At 42.6% G+C, this 14493-nt stretch overlaps 1 protein-coding gene and 1 long non-coding RNA gene across 2 annotated transcripts; one reads left to right on the forward strand and one right to left on the reverse strand.

Annotated features, from left to right (window-relative positions):
• Window positions 1–3726: 3726 nt before the first annotated feature.
• On the forward strand, window positions 3727–5749 carry LOC113329006. Its single transcript, XR_003349691.1, has 3 exons — window positions 3727–3978; window positions 4306–4958; window positions 5309–5749. It is a non-coding gene; the product is annotated as an uncharacterized LOC113329006 (long non-coding RNA).
• A 7749-nt stretch (window positions 5750–13498) lies between these two features.
• On the reverse strand, window positions 13499–13855 carry LOC113329203. Its single transcript, XM_026576167.1, has one exon. The coding sequence runs from the start codon at window positions 13853–13855 to the stop codon at window positions 13499–13501; it is 357 nt and encodes a 118-aa protein (XP_026431952.1).
• Window positions 13856–14493: the final 638 nt, after the last annotated feature.

Below are 14493 nucleotides of genomic sequence, written 5' to 3' on the forward strand. Positions count from 1 at the left end.
AGCCGCTCCGCTTCAACGTCCACCAGCAGCCGCTCCGCTTCAACGCTCACTCCAGCGGACGCTCCGCTTCAACGTCCTCAAGCAGCGGCTCCGCTTCAACGTTCGCTCCAGCAGCCGCTCCGCTTCGACATTCGCTCCAGCAGCCGCTCCGCTTCAACGTTCTCTCCATAAGCTGCTCCAGGATCCGAAACCGAAGCTTCAGCGTTCTCTCCATAAGCTGATCCGGGATCCGAAGCCGAAGCTTCAGCTTTTTACTCCATAAATTTTCAACGTCCTCTCCAAGATCCGAAGCCGCTTTAGCGCCGCTCCTTCTTTCCAAGGATCGTGTCGTAGCCACCGCTCTCCCTTGACGATGATCGTGTCGTAGCCGCCACTCCTTCCTGGAAAGGGTCGTTCCACCACACTCTCCATGTCAAGGATCATGATCGCATCCATCCAATCTTCGTAGTCGTGGCCACCTTTTGATCCATGTTTCCAGGGCTCGTGGTTATGGACAGTTTTCTCTCTTACGCATCCCTCCAACCTACTTTGTTCCCTCGACAATGTAGTCTCTTTTGATCACATCTGTGGCCAAGAACTGTTGCCGCTCGTTTTTTGATACCAGCCAGAGCTTCACCATAACAACAATCACGACAAAGGTAACCTGTACTCATCCATATTTTAGTTTCACGCGGAAGAAGTAACAAAATCACCAATATGAACGCACGATGGTGATGTCTTTATCATGGTCAACCCACCGACCATACAAGATGGAAACATGTAAACCATACTTGGGGACTGAGGATCTACACAGAATCACTTCACCGTCAAGGCTCAGAAGACACGGTCAACCAAAAGGTCATAGCCACGGACAAGGTCATCTACTCTTCAAGGGTGTAGCGTAAGAATATCATCACCTCTTTGTCTAGAAGACGCCTTCTATACTTTACGAGGCCGCGTTGGATCCCAAGCCTTCTCAGAGAAAACAACTTCAGAAACAAAATAAAAGTGTGACTGGGGACTGCTCATCGTAGTCCATCCCGAAGACCATCAAAGATTCATGAGATAACTCCAGAGATGCGGCTGAAATATTTTCTTGAATAAACAGAGGGATCCACGATAAACAACATAACTATCTCATTTCTACCTATTCGCTATCCAGAATATTTCGTCCATGTGATATTCTGATCATCCCAGCCTCACTCCCAGAAGAGTACAATCAGCTTGTATCAAATCCCGTGGACGTGGATTCAATGCGATACAATGAAATTAGGATACATATGGGTACTACCAGCATGGGACGCTTTCACTCCCCTCAAACAGGTTATTTCTGATTTCAACATCATCACTGTCGAAGTTTTACGAGCCGCAAAAATTTCTCAACATGAAGCCGTACATGTGCATCGAAGACTCCAAAAGCACGCCACAAAGATACATTCACATATTCTGCCATGCCATCGAATCTAACAAAATTATAACTGGGGATTGCTCACCGCATCCCCTTCCACACGATAGTCCAAGATTCAGAAGATTGTTCGAAGGATGTCGCTTGGAACAAAGTCCTTGAAGACTTGATAGCATCACATCGGCAACGGAACGTCTCCCAACCCATCTATTTCATCCAGTGGCTCCGGAAGATTTCGAGCGTACAAGCATCCACAACATATCATCCTCACGATCAGAAAGTCCAGTCACTGAACAACCTGAAGTCGAGGATGGTAGTTGTGGATCTCAGTCGTACAAGTTCGCCACCAAACTTGTGGCAACTTTTGGCCGCAATTCCAAATTCCACGATTTTTGCTAACACCCTAATTTGGTCGTGCCTAAAGTATGCGATCCATGCCGGCCATGCCGTTGGCTGCCAAATGAAAGGTATCCACGATCAACGGCTACTCTCCTCTTGAGATGCAGATCTCAGACGTACAAGTTCGCCACCAAACTTGTGGCAACTTTTGGTCGCAATGCCAAATTAAACAGTTTATACCAAAACCCCAATTTGGCCGCGCCTAAAGTTTGCGAGCCATGTCGTCCATGCCACCATGCCGCTGGCTGCCAAACGAAAGGTAGTCACGATCAACGACTACCTTTCCTCCAGAGATGCAGATCTCAGCCGTACAAGTTCGCCACTGTGCCGCCAAACCCTAATTTTTCTACGCTGCCAATTCTTTGGCCACGGCACACACTTGGCTACGGTGCCAATTCTTTGGTCACGACACCAAACCCTATTTGGCCACGCCAATAGCATGTGCAAGCTATGACGCGGCTACAACGCTGGCTGCCAACGAAAGGTAGCCATAATCAATGACTACCCTTCCTCTTGAGATACAAATCTCGTCCGTCGAAGGTCGCCACCGAACCGGCAAGCCTCTCAATCCTCACTTGCCACAATATTAACACGCTACACGTTTTCCATGAAAACACTCAAGACATCAAAACATGTCACAAACTGGGGGATGCTCATCAGGGTATTGGTCTGGCGGTTTACAGCGTGCGACGTGCAAAACGCCCGTTACAAGAAAGTGTCATAAGAGTGAGGCGGTTAGTAATGGCAAGAAATAATGGTGAAACGTATCCTTATTATGGAAACATCAATTCCAGGCGTTACCCGTTACCATTTTTCTTCCACCACTCAATCGCTTCCACTTCTTACAAGGCCAGGGTACGTTTTATTGCGACTTGTATAAATAGGTCTCACCTATTTCCACCAAATACACGTTTTTGGTCAGGAGAATACAACACTCAGAAATCACCTGTTAGCTTTCCATATTGCTAGCGTTGCACCTTCTGATACGAGTCGTAATACAACCACTCTTCCAGAATCAACTATTCTGGCTTCAACACTCTCTTCGTTTCCCTCCCTAAGACCAACCCTTCTCCTTCACTTTATGACCGAAGCAAGTCTGGAACGGCCATTTCTCTGTTTAGGCCGGATTTGTACAGATTGATCTCTCGAATCAAAGTTCTCCCGTGCAGTACATTGTTTAGGGCTTAGACTCGTTTATCACCCACACACAATTACTGAAATCGGCAGAAACCGTTTTCTTCCTCAAACAGGGTGATGCGCTGATGACGTGTTACATTCCCAATCCCGAATAAAAGAGTCTATATACACCTGTGAAATTTAATGCTTCCTTCGAGTAGTACGTTAATGGTAGAACCGAAAACCGTGGAGTGCTGGTCTTCGTACGGTGGCTCACTACACCAAATCCAGGTATTCCAACGTTTGAGTTTTTGGATATGCAACGGATATTAAGAGTGTAGACTTAAATCCGTTGTTTATCACAATAAATACGTTGCACCAAATACTGATAATTAGTAAAAAAATAATAGAAAAGGACACGCTTGCCTTTATTAATATAGTCGAGGGCTTAAACGTATATTTCAACCTAATTATTAGCCCTTTTCATCTATTTTTTATTTCTTGCAGAACATTATCTTCTTCTTCTTCTCCATTTTTCTCCTCCTCTAAACCTGAGCTGCTTGTCTTCTAATCCTAAATCGACATCTTCAAAATCATGACAAATCAAAATATATCTCTTCTGAACTCTAATCTCATGTATCAAAACCCTTTTCTCTCCCATAACGTTATCTTTTCTCTTTTTTATCTTCTTTCTCTTCTAAACCTAAATCGAGATATTCGAATTGAAATCAAGTTTTCTGAAATCAAAATTTATCTCTTTCAAACCTGAATTTTATTAATAAAAACTCATAGAAATCGTTCAGATATGAGATTTGGGTTTTTTCTCATGTTAGAAAAATCGAAACTTAGGGTTTCGTTGTTTTTTTTTCTTCTTTTCAGTAGAAATCACTAACAAAGTTCATTATTTTGAAGGATTTTTGATCTAATAAAGGTAAAATGGTGGTTCACCATTATCATAGAATTGGAGTTAATGGTCTTGAATTAAACAGGAAGGAAAAATTTTCCAGTTATAAAGTTTATTTTGTTGAAGGAAAGATGAAATAATCTTTTAGGAAGAGTTTCAGATGGCTTAAAGACAGGTAGTATAATCTATCTATGTTCATTCTCTGATTTATTCATTGTCTAGGTGTGTGTGATATTCAATTTTGTTATTTAAGTGATTGTTGAAAGGGGAAATTGCTGGGGAAAAAGCGTAGTCGAAACTGTTAAGCTTCTTAAACATAAACCGACTGATAAGTTTGTTTGGTTTGTTCCTTGATAATCATACATGTTTTTTTCGTTTTTCCTTTAATTTTAAAGTTTTTTTTGAGGTTTCGAATTGTGACATCTGATTTAGTGGTTTTGTGATTTTGAATTTGTAGTTCTACCAATCTAGTTGTCTAGTTCTAATAGTGTTCCATATCCAGTCATTTTCAGTGATTGTGGGATTTTAAGTGGTGGTGGATGCTGGTTGTGGACGGTGGCTGGTAGTGGGGGTGGATGTTAGTGGTGGGTGATGCTTCTAGGGGTGGTGGATGCTGGTGCTCAGTGGTTGGTGAGGAAAGCTAACGTTCTTGTTGATTAAAAGTTTATTATCTTTCTGCATTTTTTTTATGTGTGTTTAAGGCTTGTGAAGAGAGTAGTATTGCCTTCTCTTTTTCCTGTAAGTATTGTCAATATCGTATATCTTTCCATTTTGATTGAAGCAGATGTTCTACTATATTCTATTCAACTGGTAGATTGTCGAGTGTTGCTGCATAGTACTCTTTCGATCCAGTAAGGAAATCATCGCACTTGAGTGCATCCTATGTTCCATGGTTTCTTTGATAAGCTCATCGGGTTATTTTTCTTAATTCTTTCATGGACCGGTTTCTTTGACGCTTATTATGGAGTCATTTGTCAACGTAGACTTGTTTGTCTGTGTAGTTCAGTTGTTTATGGAAATGCCTATGAGAAATATAATTCACTGTTGATGTTTCACTTGATAGTGCACTATGTGCAGGTGGTGGTAAAAATGGTGCGACTATAGAGGACATTTTGATTCAGAATTTCCCATACAGGACTCCAAACAACTGAACTGGTAATTTCAAGGACTTCGTTTTTATTTTATGACACAACAAATAGAAGGCATTCCTCTAAGAGAATTATTTGGATGAACCATGGCAATACATATATATGAAAGATGTTTAGTTGTACTTGAAGTCCATGGCAGTACTCCATATATGAAAGGCAATAGTCCATGGCGATAAGGTGGTGTTTTATGTGATATTGTGCATATGCTTGTATGGTTCGATTTGATGCCCTGTGACCTTATCTGCTAGTGTTTGTTGGTGGAGTGAACATTATCGATTGTACAGTCTTTTTTTTTGTAATAGGTTTATATTCATTTCCTTATATTTTGGAATGAACATTTGATTGTTCTGTCTGCAGGAAAAAAAGGTATGAAGCTGGTAATGTTGTGGATGGATTGGTTCATTACATCATGGCGTGGTGACAAGTGCGGAAAAAGGATCGAGGTACCTTGTACCATTTATGTTAGTTTTTCAATTTAGAGTATATCAGAGGCTAGTTTAAACTTGGGTAGGTCCTGTAGTGTGCCAACATCTTACACACTCCTATTATTTTCTTGTTGATCTAATCATTATGTATTAGTCATAATTGGTATGTTAACTCAATCATAGTTCAGCTCTGGTATTCCGAGATTAATTATCTTCAAGTCCTGCGATGTATTAGTCGTCTCCTTTAATTGTACAAGTTCAATAAAGCATTTACTATGTCTATTTCGGATCTCTTGTAGAGAGTGTAATACATGTGTATGTAATCCATGTTATTCCATTTTCATATGAAAAATTGGGTCTTTTAGTTGATCTACAGTGGTATATGAAGGTGCAGAAATTTGCCGGTAGTATTGTTGGAATTGTTTTTTACCTGGAACTACGGTCGGGATTTATTTATTTTTTACCTGTAAATGGGTTTGTAACGTATATAAGTGTTGCTCAAATTAGAGTAATATGTTGCCTAAATTATTGTAAACCTTGCACAAATTAAGGAATTCGTTGTTTAACAAACGTTGGTAAACCAGTGGACCAACGTTTTATGCGTTGCACAAATTAATTTGCCCAACGGATTTTGGCATTGCACATAAATTTGCTACGCCATATTCCCAACTGATATATGCGTTGGTGAAATCCATTGCAACGCATATATACGTCGCAAATTGGATGTTTTGGTGTAGTGGCTTATTCTCAAGGTGAGATTTGTCTCTTGAGTGAGGTGAGTTATTTGAAGCTTCGGTTCGTCCCTGGTACCGAAGGTACTGAAAAACCAGAATTTTTCTCTCCAAGGAGCGTCTCAAACTTAATCACGACTATGAGTGGCACGGTACTCCCATTGAAGTCATTGGTCCTTGGGCCCATGGTTGGGTCCCTAGTCTGGATAGATGGAAACGTACTGCTGATAGCAAGGATCGTGAAGGTGCTCCGTCTCGTTATAGAGATTTCTTCCCTTGGAAGTTAACTTTTGAAGGCATGAACTTTGATTATACTGTCGATGTTGCTGATGCTGAGGATGATGAGGGTTCTGATGCCACTCTTCCTTCGAAGGGTACTACTACTATTAAGGTATGATTCCTCGTGAGATTGTTGTATATGTATGCTTGCCCCTGGAATCAGAGATCAACTGTGATACTTTTTAGGTTTCGAAGAAGAAAAAGATTGGACCGGTTCAGTCCTCTATTGTCGCTGTTTAGGAAGCAGAAATTCCCGATGAGGTCACTAGCCAAGTGAACGATGAGTATGTTGAAGGAGAAGAGGAAGATGATAACGATGATGAGGAGCGTACGGAGACGTCGCCTCATAATTATGGAGATGATGAAGATATTTGTGGTGAAGCCATAGGAAAAGTTGGCCCTGGAGGTAAAGGAGATGTTCATGTTACCGATCCTGAGCTTTCTCCTTCCCCACGCCAGAGGAATGGAGGTTCTGATATTCAATCAACAATCCCCTATGAACCGGTTCAGGAGTTCTCCTTCGGAAAAATCTACTCATCTGGTGGGCAGGTTGATATTGTTGTTGCCTTGGGGATTGCATCCAATTTCTCACTATTATCTCCTAACGATACTTGGGAGGTCGAGGTCGAAGATGACGTCGAGCATGGGGTCGAAGAGGATAACAGCTCTGATGGAGAGGATTTTGAACTTTGTGCCAATAAGGAATCCTAAGAGAGAAAATCTGCTGCTACTGCTCGTGCCGATTTTGTTAACGAGGCTGATGCTGGTATGGGGACCGAGGCTGGTTAAGGGTCGAGTGCTGGTAAGGAGACTACTGCTGGTACAGCTTCCGAAGGGTTCGTCAATGTTGTACTGCGTGAAGGGAACGACGAGACCTTTGACTGGTTGAATAAAATGAAATTAATGAACGTGACCCACTCTTCCCCTTTAATACCTGAGGAGAGGGACTCTAATTCTTTTAATCGTCAGCGGATGCAACTATCTTCTCGTGAAAGGGTCGCTGAGATGTGGAAACGGGATTTGAGTCCTTTTACTTCAAATCTTTTGTCTAATCTTCATTTGTCTATTTCTGACATGATGGCGGTGGTTGATGGGTTCCAGTATGGTTTTCTTCGACAGCGCATCCTCGGGGTACTGTGTTATATTTGTTTTGACGAATTTTAGCTCTGCGTTATATTTGTTTAATGGTTCGTTTGCTCCCTGCTATAATAGTAGGCGACTAGCGAGCATTGCAACCATACCTTGTACCAATTTTTTAGAGCTAAGTCATCGAAGCTAGAGGCGAAGCTTCCCCAAAGGGATGATGAGTTGTTCAACGCCCAAGAATATCTGGGTGTCAAGGATAAAGAAATACTGCAATTGAAGAACCAGTTGAAGGGAAAGGAGCAAGTCGGCGCTACCGAAGAAAAGCTTCGTATGGAAGTTTTTTCTCTTCGTGGTGAATTGTAGAAGGCTCGTGTCGAGGCTTCGTCTTCTAAAGGTTTGTATCTCCTCCTCTTATTCTCATTTCGCCTTTTTTAATGTGTTTTCTGAGTCTCCCGACCCTGTCTTCAGCGGGCGATGCCAGAGAATTAATATGGCTTCGGGATGAAAGGACTCGTCAAATTTCTCAGATTATAGAATTGGTATCGAATATTAAGGATGAAGCTTAAAAGTAGAACTTCCGGGACGATGAGCATAACGAATCGGCGGCTCGGTATCGAGAAAGTATGGAGCAGATGGTTGATATGCAGAATAATATGAACGCTGATCGTCGTCAGTTCAATGGTGCTTTTTTGTGGACTCGTGAGAATCTGCGTGAGGCGCGTGAGGATATCTCTCGCTTAGAAACCAAAGTAGCAAATTTGGAAGAAGAGTTGCGCCAAGCTTGTTCATCCCATGATCCTGAAGTTCGGGATTATATACGACGGCTCGTTCGGCAGAGGGGTGATGCTAGAGCAGAGGCCCATGACCTTAGTAATGCTTTAAGTGCTTCTCAGGCCGATGTTGCTCGTCTAGTGGAATCCGAGAAGGACCTAGAGGTTAATATGTACAAGCTCACTAAGGGGATCGAAGGGATGACTAATGAAGTCAATCGCCTCCAATACTTAGATTCTGTGAAGCAGGTAGAGTTAGATGAGTGTAAATATGCTCTCGAGAATTTTCAACTTGATTATAAGAAACTTTCTGGTGAATACGATTTTCTCGATGAAGCCCGGGACGCAGTAGTAAATGAATATGAGATAGCTTCGGCTAATGTCGAAGGTATAGCTTCGTTTTGTCGTGGGTGCCCATTTCTTTCAACCTTCTAATGTTTTTCTTTCTTCTTGTTAGAGAGCTCGAGGGACAACTTGGCCTTGCAAATGCGAAGCTTGAATAGGCTCAATCTGATTAGTAAAGCATAATGGACAAACTAAGTATTATGAAGCGCTGGCAGGGTCTCGGGATGAAGCGGCGAAGGCATCGTCCAAGGAGATTGATCGGCTGAAGACCTTGCTGTCACAATCCTAGCTCAAGGCTGACGTCATTACTCATAAGGCTCGTTTCCATCTCGCAGAGGAAGTTAACAAGACTCGGACCGGGGTGGAGAAGAGTCTCTTGAAGGAGCATGGCATTTTTAAGAAGTACAAGCGTCGTCCTGCCCCTGGTCTCCTTAAGTGCACCTCTGACCCATCTTCTGGGGATAGCGTTTTGTCCTATCAAATATAAAAGGAGCATCTTACTGGCCACGTCGAGCCTTCGGGGAAGAAGTAGCTCTCTGTGCAACGATAGAAAGTTGATCTTTGTTGATTACTTGGATTCGGGTCTTTTTTTGTATATTTTTTGTATTCTTTGTTCAGTTCCCCAAAACATGTAATCAACTTTCTTGGTATGGATCACTTGCTGTTTTAGTATGTACAACTGTAGTTTTTTCTGCAATGCAAATTTGTTCATGTTTTAATTTACTTGTTGGAGCGTAGTAATAAAAAAGAAAGTGTTTGGGAAATAACAGAGGCATGTACCTTCGTTACTTATATTGGACCTGTCACCCTGTCGGCCAATCCTTGGCCAGAGGATTACCAAACGGTGGGGGTTGAAGCAGCGTTCTATGTAATGTGATGCTTTATTGCCTTATTTACATGCATTCATTCCTCCGAACCGCTTCTTTGAGCTTGGTTGGGTATCTCTTTATGCTGGAATGCTTCCCCATGGTCGTACACTCATAGACATTGATATGGGAGTCCGGAGAGATTGTACTTAGGTAGTTTCCCCAATGTTTAAGTTTATGATGGATCGTTTTCAGATTCTTCGTTATACGTTGATCGATAAGATTAATACAAATTATTCTCATTTGATTAATATAGTGAGGTCTGATATTCCTCTGCCGGAGATAGAAACACATCGAGCGGGTACGCCGTCTTCTTCTTCTGGTGCTCTTCACGCAGGTGCAGAACTGCATTGTTTCATGGATAATATGGCTTGAGGTATTTTGCGTTCCAGGGGTTCCTGAGGACTTCTCCTTTTAGATTACGCATATAATAAGATTCGTTCCCTGCGATGTCATGTATTACAAATGGCCCTCCCCATGTTGGTGTTAATTTTTCCCACTTTTTCTCTCGTTGATATCGCGGTATAGTTCTTAGAACATGCTTTCCTTCTACAAAATTTATAATCTTAACCTTTTTATTGTATTCTCTTGCTAACCTTCGTTGGTAGTTTTCCATTCTTTGTAATGCTAGATGTCTCCCTTATTTATTCTAGATCATCGAGCCTTTCCAACATCATATCCGCTGTAAGGTTCTTTTTCCATGATTTGGTCTTTGTTGTCGGCATGATGATCTCTGTTACAATGACTGTTTCGCCTCCATAAGTGAGGAGGAACTGGGATTCACCGGTAGCGTACCTTTGTGTGGTTCAGTTGACCATAATGCATTATGTAGTTGCTCACACCATCGGCCTTTGTGCTCATCTAATGACTTCTTGAGGATAAGAGCGAGGGTCTTATTTGTGGCTTCAGCTTTTCCGCTGCTCTGGGGGTAGATGGGAGTCGATTTGTTCCTGATCTTGGAGGTGTCAAAGAGCATGTTTATATTCTTCCCTTGTAGTTGCTTGCCATTATCGGAGACAATTTCTGCGGGGATGCCAAACCTGCAAATGATGTTTTGAAAAATGAAAGTGAATACATCCACATATCTGATTCTGGCTAGAGCTTTGGCTTCCACCCATTTTTTGAAGTAGTCAGTGGCTACGATTAAGAATCGTATTTTACCCGTTCCTTCAACCAAGGGTCCGACGATGTCTATGCCCCATTAAATTCGTTGCTGGGGCATGGATTCTCTTAGAGAACCGCTGACATTCCTCACACCTTCTACACATTCTAGCGGCATCCTGCATCATTTGTGTCCAGTAATACCCTTGCATTTTTGCTTTCTCCGCCAATGATCTCATCCCACTGTGGTTTCCTGCATCTCCGTAGTGGATGTCTTTTACAACATGATGTCCTTCATGTCTAGAAAGGCGGCGTAGTAGGGGTCCGATGAAAGATTTTTTATATAGAATTCCGTCACGAAGATCGCATCTCCCTACCTATGATTGTATTTTTAGAGCTTGCTTCAAGTCTGGGAACAACGTTCCTTCTTTAAGACAAAGAAGAATTTCGGTTCTCCAGTCCTCCTCGTTGCTGAAGTCTTCGTCCTTATTCGCTTTTGATAAGATATCGTCTTCGGCGAAGTCTTCGATGATATCTTCCCCTACATCATCGTCAGCAATGTCCTCCCCTACATCGTCTTCACAATTTCTGGCGGAGGATTGATTTGGAGTGATCGAAGGCTAATATAATATTGTTATCTTGATGGACTTAACACTTTCATCCTTTAGCATAGACGATATGTATTCTAAGGCATCAGCATGCCTGAGGTCTCTTCTACATAGATGCCGGAATTTGATGTTGGGTACTTGTGATGCTAGGGTTTGGACCAAAGCCATATATACTGAAGGGTCTCATCATAAACATTATATTCCAGTTCTACTTGTCGAATGACTAGTTGTGAATCACTTGTTTGGCGTATATCCGTTATTCCCATTTCTATTATCAGACGAATGGCATGTACTATGGCTTCGTATTCCACAATGTTGTTGGTGTGCCCCTTGAATTCCAGTCTTAGCGCGTGCACGATCTTATCTCCGGTCGGGGTGGTAATTACGATACCCATGCCTGCACCATCTATGTTCCTTGATCCATCGACGAATACCTCCCATCTTCTTTGGCTTGAGGGTTCGAGTACTTCGACTGGATACTTTCCGTCCTCTTCTGCTTCTGGTATGTCCTTCACTTATTAGTCATTATCCAGAGGTAGGTATGCTAAAAAATCCGCCAAGACTTGTGACTTTTGGGTTGTTTGGATCTCGTGGATAAAATTGAATTGACCAAGATGGGTATTCCATTTCGTTATCTTTCCAACTTTCCCAGCATTTTTGAGAACAGCTTCCGGCGGCGCTTTACATGGGACACAAACATAATGAGTCAAGAATTAGGCTCCCAGCTTTTGGGTTGCCCATACTAATACCAGTATGAGTTGTTCAATCTTCGTGTAGTTTCTTTCTGCCGGGTTGAGAGTCTTGCTGACGTAGTAGATTGGTTGTTCGACCTTCGTGTTGGTTTTGACAAGTACTGCACTGACTGCATCCTTGGTCGCTGCTACGTAAAGGGCCATCACCTCATCGGGACCGGGCTTCTTGAGGATCGGGATCGTGGACAGGGTACTCTTTAATCTTCTGGAAGGCTTCTTCGCATTCAGTGGTCCATGCAAACGTACTCCCTTTCTTGAGGATGTTGAAGAAGTGCTTTCATTTTTCCGACGATCTAGCGATGAATCTCCCCAATGATGCCAGGGATCCATTGAGCTTTTGGACTTCTTTCAATATCTTTGGGGACGGCATTTCCACAATGGCCTGGATTTTAGCAGGATCGACTTTGGTGCCCCTCTTTGTCACTAGATATCCGAGGAACTTTCCTGACGTGACGCCGAATGTACATTTTTCTGGATTTACTTTCATGTTGTATTTCTTCATGGCATCGAAGATATCTCTCAAGTCTTGATGGTGGTCTTTGCGGAGCTTACTCTTGACGAGCATGTCATCAACATAGACTTCTAAAGTGTTCCCAATCCATGGATTTAAGATAGCATCGACCATCCTCTGGAATGGTTCCCCTGCGTTCCTCAGCTCGAAGGGAATCCGTGTGTAACAATAGAGGCCGTGCGGGTTGTAGAATGTCGTATGTTGTTGATCTTCTTCTTCCAAGGCTACCTGGTTGTAACCAGAATATCCATCCATAAATAACAATTCTTAATATCCCTCAACATCTTATACCAATTGTCCGATGCTTGGGAGTGGGTAACCATCCTTCAGACACGCTTTATTGAGGTTGGTGAAGTCAATGCATATCCTTACTCCTTCATTCTTCTTTGGTACGATGACCATGTTCGAGATCCATGTTGGGTACTTTACTTCCTTGATGAATCCCGCCTCCAAAAGCTTGCGGAGTTCTTTCTCAATCACCTGATGATATTGTGGCGCTACCTTGCGTATTTTCTGCCTAAAAAGGTTCGTGCCCGTCTTTATACGAAGTTCGTGTTGGATTATGTTCGGATCAATTCCTGACATATCTCCTAGCCTCCATGCAAATACGTCCAAATGTTCCGTGAGTATTTTGCTTAGGGATTCTTCTCGTTCCGTATCCATTAGGGTTCCTATCTTGATCATCTTCGGGACTTCTTTAGTTCCTATGTTGATCTCCTTCGTGGGTTCTACAGATGTGAATGTAGGCTTCAGTTCCCCTATGAGAGGAACGTTCTTTAATTGTTATTTAGTAAGCTCTTCAGCTTCCTTAGCAGCTGAGGTACCTGTTTCGGTAGTTAGGACAATGCTACCCTTTGTTAGGCTTTTTTCTGAGGTTTCTTCAAGGTATAGATCGATCGTCTTTTCCTTGGAAGCTGCTTTGTTTATGTTCCTTCGGGATTTTCGTTGCTCATCTTGTTCATTATTGAGTTGGTTTTGTAGAGCTTGGCATTCTCGGTCGATGACCTGATCTCCCTTAATTTCCATGACCCCTTCGGGTATTGGGAATCTAAGGTATTGGTGATATGTTTCTGCTAATCCTTTGAGTTTGTGCACCCATCTTCGCCGATGATGGTGTTGTAGGGAGAAGGAACGTCTACCACGCTGAATCGTGTATCGACTTTTATTGGGCCTGCCTTCACTTGTAACACAATGTCTCCTAGAGGCTTCGTTGGTGCACCGTTGAATCCATAGATGGTATAGTAAGAAGACATCAGTTGATCATCATTCATTTCCATTCGTTTGTACGTATCATAAAACAAGACGTTTATTGAACTCCCTCCGTCAGTCAGAATCTTCTTGACGTTGCACCCTGCTACTGGTAACGTGAGAACCAAAGGATCGTTGTGGTCCTCCATGTCTTCCTCGACATCTTCTGCATCAAATGTCATTGGTGTGTTCATCCATTGTTCATGTTCATCAACTTCGACTCCATCGAGCTTGTACAACTCTCAATAGTCATCAAATTGCTTTCTCAACTTTTTTCCTATCTGGGAAGTCAGTGAAGGACCGTCAGGTTCGGAGCACGAAATAGTATTGAGCGTTCTATTACCCTCAGGTAGTTGGACTTGTTTGTTTCATTTTGTCCTACCATCGGTTTCTGCCTTCTGAACATATTGCTTGAGGTCACCGGCGTCGATCATCTTTTGGATCATTATTTTGAGGTTCTTGCACTTTTCGGTTTGATGTCCATTGAAGCAGTGATACTCACAGTAATCCCTTGATTTCTCAGACATGGGTGGCTGCTTTCCTTTGGACCAAGGCCATTCTAGGTTTTATCGATCCTTAATCTCCCTTAAAATGCGAGTGTAGTTGGTGTTCAGCTTCGTGTAAACTTGATCTTCAAATTTCCGATCATTACGCCGACGATCATCCCTTCGTACCCTCTTATCTTCGTTGGAAGGTTCGACCGAGTTGCCTCTTTTGGATCCGTCGGCTTGTTCCACCGAGTTAGTCCGATAAGATCTTTGCGTCTGGGCCCTAGGATTTTCCCGCTGGATTTCCTCCAATCTGGCGTGCTTTTCGATAA

Source organism: Papaver somniferum, unplaced genomic scaffold, assembly GCF_003573695.1.
Source record: "Papaver somniferum cultivar HN1 unplaced genomic scaffold, ASM357369v1 unplaced-scaffold_115, whole genome shotgun sequence".
NCBI lineage: Eukaryota > Viridiplantae > Streptophyta > Magnoliopsida > Ranunculales > Papaveraceae > Papaver > Papaver somniferum.

Coding starts and splice junctions, on each gene's coding strand:
- LOC113329203 (XM_026576167.1), bottom strand. CDS start 13,855: ATGACATTTGATGCAGAAGATGTCGAGGAAGACATGGAGGACCACAAC.